General features: G+C 40.2%; 1 protein-coding gene across 1 annotated transcript; it reads right to left on the bottom strand.

The window, feature by feature from the left end:
* Nucleotides 1-269: 269 nt before the first annotated feature.
* On the bottom strand, nt 270-5,420 carry LOC141555669 (cathelicidin-related antimicrobial peptide Bf-CRAMP-like). The gene is made up of 4 exons (XM_074288724.1): nt 5,188-5,420; nt 4,335-4,430; nt 1,729-1,812; nt 270-1,034 (listed from the first exon to the last, which is right to left on the bottom strand). Exons 1-4 carry the CDS (start codon nt 5,380-5,382, stop codon nt 1,032-1,034), a joined length of 378 nt encoding a protein of 125 aa, XP_074144825.1. The 5' UTR covers nt 5,383-5,420; the 3' UTR covers nt 270-1,031.
* Nucleotides 5,421-6,749: the final 1,329 nt, after the last annotated feature.

The raw sequence follows: 6,749 nt of genomic DNA on the forward strand, positions 1-6,749 counted from the left end.
ACTCTTAACTAGACAAGTCACTTAACCTGTATTTGCCTTAGTTTCCTCAATTATAAATTGGGGATCATAACAGCACCTTCCTCCCAGGACTGTGGAAAGGAACAAATGGGATAAAATGTATAAACTTAGTCCAATGCCTGGCACATAGTAGGTCCCTCTCTTTCTATGCCCCTTTAGGAAAATTGATTTGTCCATGTGGTTAGGATAGATTGGAGTCAGGAAGAGCCAGGAGACAAGAAGAACAGGTAAGAAATTGTTAGAATGATTACTGATATCACAAAGCCTTTATTCAATTGCTGTTTGCTTGGAATGCTCCATGAAAGGCCTGCCAGTCCTTGTGGAATTATGGACAATCTAGTCCCTTTTTTTGTTTGTTTGTTTTTGGATTTTTTATTGCATTTGGTCTCTATACATTTTCTGCTTCTTCTGGATCTGTGGCTCAAACCTTGGAACTTACTGCAGAAGCAGGTTTAGTAGGCCAAGTTCAAGCATGGAATCTAAAAGGGGAGCTTAGCCAGAGATGAGGCCCAGGAAATTCAGTTTTAGGCTGGGATCAAAAGTAATCAGCATCAGGATAGAGTCCAGGTTCACCAAGGTTAGATTGGGGTCAAGATTCATCCCCGTGAGATGGGGGTTCAGAAGAATCGGGGCTAAGCTGAGTAGCAGGGAAGAAGGTTCCTGGTCCAGCTTAGCGCCCAGGCCAAGATTGAGGGCGAGGACAAGGGCGAGGGTGAGGGCGAGGGCGAGGAAAACCAGGCCTTCCCAACGGAGGTGGGGGTAGGTTGGATCTAGGCAAACGCCTGGCTGGTAAGAAACCTACTGGTTTAGCATGGGGGAAGGATTTTGGTTTAAACGAGAAGTAGGTTCTGGGCTGAAAGAAAAACCCATCTTGGGATAAGTAGGGCCTACTTTCACCCCTGCCTGATGCAAGGGGTTCCTCTTCTATGTCACATCTTTCTCGCCTTCTGCCAGGGTGATCTCTAAGCGGGGCTGGTGATGCATCAGCATCCACCTCTTCCTGGGCTTGAACCCTACTGTGGGAGAAAGAAACACACACACCTGGTCATGACTTTGGAAGGCAGATGCAAGTTTGTAGGACTATTAGGATGCCATGGATCCATGGCTGAAATTCTGGAGGAGTGTCAGTGTATGGATGGGGCTGTTGGGGCCTCTCCTTACTCATAAGCACAAAGGGCAAGTTGCCTAGACTTAGGAGGTATAATTTTAGAAAGCTTCTCCCCCCAAAAAATACCCTCTTTTAAAAATTCCTTCTGATGTTAGAGGTCTGTGGATCCTTTCAGGGGGCACATCCCTCTCCAGCAGGGACTCAGGTTGGCAGTGCCAATGGCAGGGAAAGGAAGCCAGAAGCCACAAGGAGAAGGTAAAGGACTCTTCTGAGAGCACACTCTTAATATGCTTTATTAGGCTACTTGAGTGAATGATAAGGTGATAATGATAATGATAAGCACCTTTTCCTGGTGCTTAAAGCTGATTCTTAGAATCTTCAACTTTTGTTCTGACTCCTGGGGTAACTAAAAGAAACTTAATCCCTTTTCTACATGATGGGACTTCAGGGAGTTATGGGAACATATCCTAGGAAGTTAGAACTACATATTCTTCCTGAGCTCAGGGGAAGGAAATTCCTTGGGAAAAGAGAAAGGTGGAAAGGTCAAGTTCAGGGACACACTTTTCTGTTTTATTCAAAAGCATCTGGTTATAAAAACTCACCTGTCCAGCCACAGTGTCACAAGAGAGTACAACAAACCGATGAAATCCAGCAGAGGAAATCTGTCCTGAGCAGTCTTTCACCAGCTATGAGGACAAAGCAAAAAAGGTGATACTTGAGGCATCAGTGACTCTGCTCCCTTAGGAGTCACATGCTCCTGACTTTTCCCATCTAGCCTGTTGGGGCACTTCCTTAGGCTGGAGAGCTACTTGGGTGATAGGATTTTCTCAAATTTCAAACTTAGGAAGACTTATATAAACTGATCCCCAAGGAAGTAAGCAGAGAGAGGGAAAGACTATACCCCATGACTAGAACAATAGCAATGGGAAGTGGATGGCAAGTATTATGTTCAACTTGGCCAGACACTACATGAATGGACTTCCCTCTCTTCTTTGGAGAAGTGGAGGACTAAGGATATTTAATGAAGCTTAGATCATCATGCTCAGCTGAATTGGTTAATTTTGCTGAACTCTTAAAAACTCCATTGTCTGTCTGTCTGTCTGTCTGTCTGTCTGTCTCTCTCTCTCTCTCTCTCTCTCTCTCTCTCTCTCTCTCTCTGTCTCTCTCTTTGTCTCTCTCTGTCTCTCTCTTTAAATCAAGTTTTGTTTGCTAGGTAGAGGAATAGGCAGGGATTTTTCAGGAAACAAAGGGCACATAAGGATAAAAGAGATCACAATATTTTTCAAAAAACACAACAATCAGAAAACTCCCTCTGATTCACTAAGGGTCTCATGAGGCCATTTTGAGAGACTTTGGACTCTCAGGTATAGAATGGTTTTCAAAGGCATGCTAGGGAGCTGGGTTACCTAGTAGTTGGAGACAGAATGTTGAATAGCATCTCATGCTCACCAGAGTGGGTACGCTGTCACCTCACCTATTGTCCCAAAATGGCTAAGCCACTTAGCCACAGTCACACCAGTAAAAAGTGACAGAGGCAAGACTCAAATCTAGAGCTTCAAACTCCCAATCCTGTGTTCCTTCCACTGCCTTAGATTGCTTTCTTTAAGAGAAGAACCTTGAAGTCTCCTCAAACAGAATCTGGCCACATAAAGTCAGAAAGTGATAGATGTCATGTGCACCAGGCAGAGCTACCTTAGAGCAGAAAATGAAAAGTAAAAACAAAAACAAAACGAAACAAAATAAAAAACCTTCTTACTGTAACTTTGAGGCTTTGATTGCCCTCTAATAGCCAGAAAGGATATAGCTGTTTAATGCAAGATTTAGAGACCAGAGTGGTCCAGAGAAGAAGCCATTGAAGCCAGGAAGCCATAAGCTTCCTTCCTTAAAGGATCTTTAAGTACTCACCTCTACAGGAAGCTTTCCCAATTCTTGAATCCATTGCTGTTCTTCCTTATATATATTTGCTTGCATATTGCTTCAATCCCATATTAGATAATAAGCAAGGAAGGAACTGGGTTTTTATCAAAAACAGGTAGTATAGTACCTTGCATATTGTAGGCACTAAATATCTGCCAATTGATTGGTTGAAGGAGAGTACTCCCCTATAATTGTTTTAGCTATTATATTCTGAGTTCTATTTATTATATATATTCATCATGTTTTTATTATATATTATTATATTGAGTTATTCTATTTAACTATCCTATTCTGAGTTACTATATAATTATTATATTATTTCATTATATTATATATTATTATATTTTTAGTTAGTCTATTTAGCTATTATATTCTGAGTTATTAGGTATAGTTATCATGTTATATTTATGTATATGGTATATATGGTATTATATTCTCAGATATTCAAATTCCTCTTTACTCGATTTTAATTCATGTGACTCCTCTCTCCCTGTACTATGAACTAAGCAAAACAAATATCATTTGAAATTATTTCAGGGTACAGCACTCCAGAAAAAGGAGTCTTAGACTTTTAGTCTGAAGACCCTGCAGGGTTCAAATCCTATCCATAGTATTTATTAGTTTATGACTTTGAGCAAGTTATTTCTCTTATGTGACCTTCAGATTCCTCATCTATAATGTGGAAAGAATTTTTTAATGGTGAGAATCATATTTGTACTACCTCCTTCATAGGTCTTTTTTGTGAAGAAACTCCAAAATGTCTGTGAATTATTGCTACAATTGCTGGATTCCACCATGCTGGATTTTTAAAAACCACATAATGTATGAAGACCTGGGTCTTGACACTAGACTGGCCTCTGGCTCTGGGTCCTGATATTCTTATTGGCCAGATAACATCTTCATAAGTTATTTTGAGACTTTTGCAGTTCTAGGAGCTAGAACTTGGAGATAGAAGGCTAGGTAGAATTTTCCTTTGCTATGTCCTTTGAAAATCAACCCATTTTGGAAAAGAGGATGTGAAAAGGCAGTGTGCATCAGATCCTGTCTTTGGTCAACACAATTGTTAACAACCTGTCTGCCTGAAACTATTTCCTTCCCTTCCCAAGCAGAAGGATTAGGAAACTATCTTGATATCTGTTCAAGCCTATTGGGATGATTGGGCTTGAGGTTAGCAGCCTGTTTGCAAGGCTGGCTTAAAATTTGCTCCTGAATAATTCAGTATTGGCATTATTTTTATTTGGGGATCAGGGATAATATTTGGGGAATCTAAGGCTCAATAAAGAGTACTTACCCCATCATCTTTGAATTCACACTGGTCAGGATACCGATTCTCTAACTTAAGGCACCTGGTTTCCTGAATGGTGAAACGCAGGATCTGTCTTTCAGTCTAGGAGGGAGAGATTTGAAGAAGCATCAAGGGTAAGAGGAGTGAGGATGATCCTGGCAATGTGACACTGACAAAGCCTGTCTGGGAAGGCTTCCCTAGGATGCAGATCTTTGTCTTCTTTTTGCCCTCTCCCAGCTTCCCGGCCCCAATATTCTCCTCTTGAAAGGTAGTAAGGTGCAAAAGATTTTAAAATAAGAAGACCTAGGTTTGAAGTCCAACTTTTCCACTTAAATCTTATATGATCTTGCACTCCTGGTTCAGGCTACTCCCCTTCATCCTCTAATATTTGTCTGCTAGAAATTCCTCCTCTTTGAATCAGGCAATAGTAACATCTGACATGAGTGCCTTTTAGCAGAAGCCTTCTAGAGACGCTACCTCCACTAGGAAGTGATTCAAATGAAATTAGCACATTTCACAGGAAGAGGGATGAGGGGAACATTTTTGAAAATTACCCTAATGTAAAAATAAAGATATCAATACAACTTTAAAAATATACCACAGCTTAAGGTTTTCTTCTCCAAGAGGCTTTTTCTGCCCAAAGTTCTGAGATTGCAGCTGTCCCAACAACCAGAACTAGTCTAAAATGAACCTCCCTAAGTGACACCCAGAGGATGTTCTGTCATAGATTGGGAATGACCCTCGGGATGGACTTAAAACCTGCCTTCAGGTCTGCATTGAAGCATCCACTTCTCTCTTGGAGTCTATTATCCAAAGTTCTGTGCTTGGAGAGATGGAAACAAGTGGAGAAGGGACTCACCTCATAAGAGACATGTTTGATTTCAAGGATCTTGTAGAGGAAATTATCATGGGACTCTTTGTTGTAGGTATCTTGTAATAGGGATCTAGCAACTTCATCAAACAATTTCTTCTTTTGCTGAACAGAAAGTGTTGAAGTGATTGTAATAGTCACTGCCACATATAGCACCAGAAGGCTTCTCCTCAAGGACTCCATCCTTATTCTCCTTGGCTGGGGATCCAAGTGTGTTCCTGCCTTCAAGATGGTCTTTTTAAGGCCACTGGAGGGTAGGGAGTGGGGCAGGTATTGCTTTCTTTCTCCATAACACCTTGCCTAATTCCTGTCCAAATAGGAAGAGGTGCCTTTGAAAAATCTCAAGCATCTTGATGGAGTCCAAGACACTGCTGAGAGATTGAGAAATAGGTAGAAAAGTTTATCTATTATCTCTCTTTTGTATTTGAGCAAAGACTTGAAATAGATAATTCTATGCTTCAGAGTCCCCAAACAAATAACGGCAATAGCTTTAGGATCCACAGAGTATCCTAGAACCAGCAGTAGCAGCTGATCTCTGGAGAGCCACCTTGTCAGTATGAATCCAAGTTGGAGGAATGTTACCTCAAAAGGGCTGAATTACTTTAATGGTTATTTTTATGATTCTTACTTCTCTTTGATGAAATGCAGCTTCCAGGGAAGATGTAACAATAATCCTAAAGTCACTTAGCCTTGGGGGTGAAATAGTTAAAAATGATATATTTCTTCTCTCAGCTTCCAGGGAAGATGTAGCAATAACCCTAAGATTCACTAGCCTTGAGAATGCTGTAGATACATAGACATTGTTGGCTGTCAAATCACAATCTGTTGATCAGTGATATCAAAGTTTCTGAGACAATAATCAAGTGCATCCCAGACTACTCCTTGACTCTGGTAAGCCTATAAAAGTGTAAGCTATAAAATTAGTATATCAGTGACATGAAGTCTTTCTTTTTCCCATAAATTTATCTCCTTGCCCCTGGTTCCTTGCTAAATTCTTTTGGAACTTTAATTGGAGTTACAATTATAATAAACTATGTCTCTTGACTTGGAAATGGATTCTGGTCTGCAAATTCTTTTGGGATATCTCGTGACACTGGTCTGGAACTCCAACCTTTTTGGGTTCTCCTTTGAACCTCAACACCTTCTTACAAAGATGTTGAACATACTGACTTTTCTTTCTCTACATAATTTAGAGCAGGGGCAAGTGTCATATTATATGGTGAAAAAAGGCTTGATATTGAAGTCAGGAAATCTTTGTGGGTTCTTTCCCTGCTTCTGCCATTGACTATGTTATCACCTTAAACACTCACTCCCTTAACTCTGAGCACCCTTCCTGCTCAAATGGAGAAAATTGTCTATAGGATGGTTTCCAATGTTTTTGTTCTTTGAACTCCTTTAAAAATGTGTTTTAACCTCCATGGTGATTTGGCATACTCTCATAATATTCTTTTAGATTTGTTTATTAGATACTTAAAATAATTGCAATGATACCTTTTGCCCCTTGAATTTCCAAATTAAAATTAATATCATAAAATCATAATTTTAAAAGT

This window comes from Sminthopsis crassicaudata, chromosome 1 (assembly GCF_048593235.1).
Source record: "Sminthopsis crassicaudata isolate SCR6 chromosome 1, ASM4859323v1, whole genome shotgun sequence".
NCBI classification, from domain to species: Eukaryota; Metazoa; Chordata; class Mammalia; order Dasyuromorphia; family Dasyuridae; genus Sminthopsis; species Sminthopsis crassicaudata.

Excerpts from the sequence above, each read along its gene's own strand:
- LOC141555669 (XM_074288724.1), bottom strand. The coding sequence starts at position 5,382 with ATGGAGTCCTTGAGGAGAAGCCTTCTGGTGCTATATGTGGCAGTGACT. Across the intron at positions 4,431-5,187 it reads TCAAACATGTCTCTTATGAG|ACTGAAAGACAGATCCTGCG; the intron begins GTGAGTCCCTTC and ends TCTCCCTCCTAG. Across the intron at positions 1,813-4,334 it reads GTGAATTCAAAGATGATGGG|CTGGTGAAAGACTGCTCAGG; the intron begins GTAAGTACTCTT and ends TTGTCCTCATAG.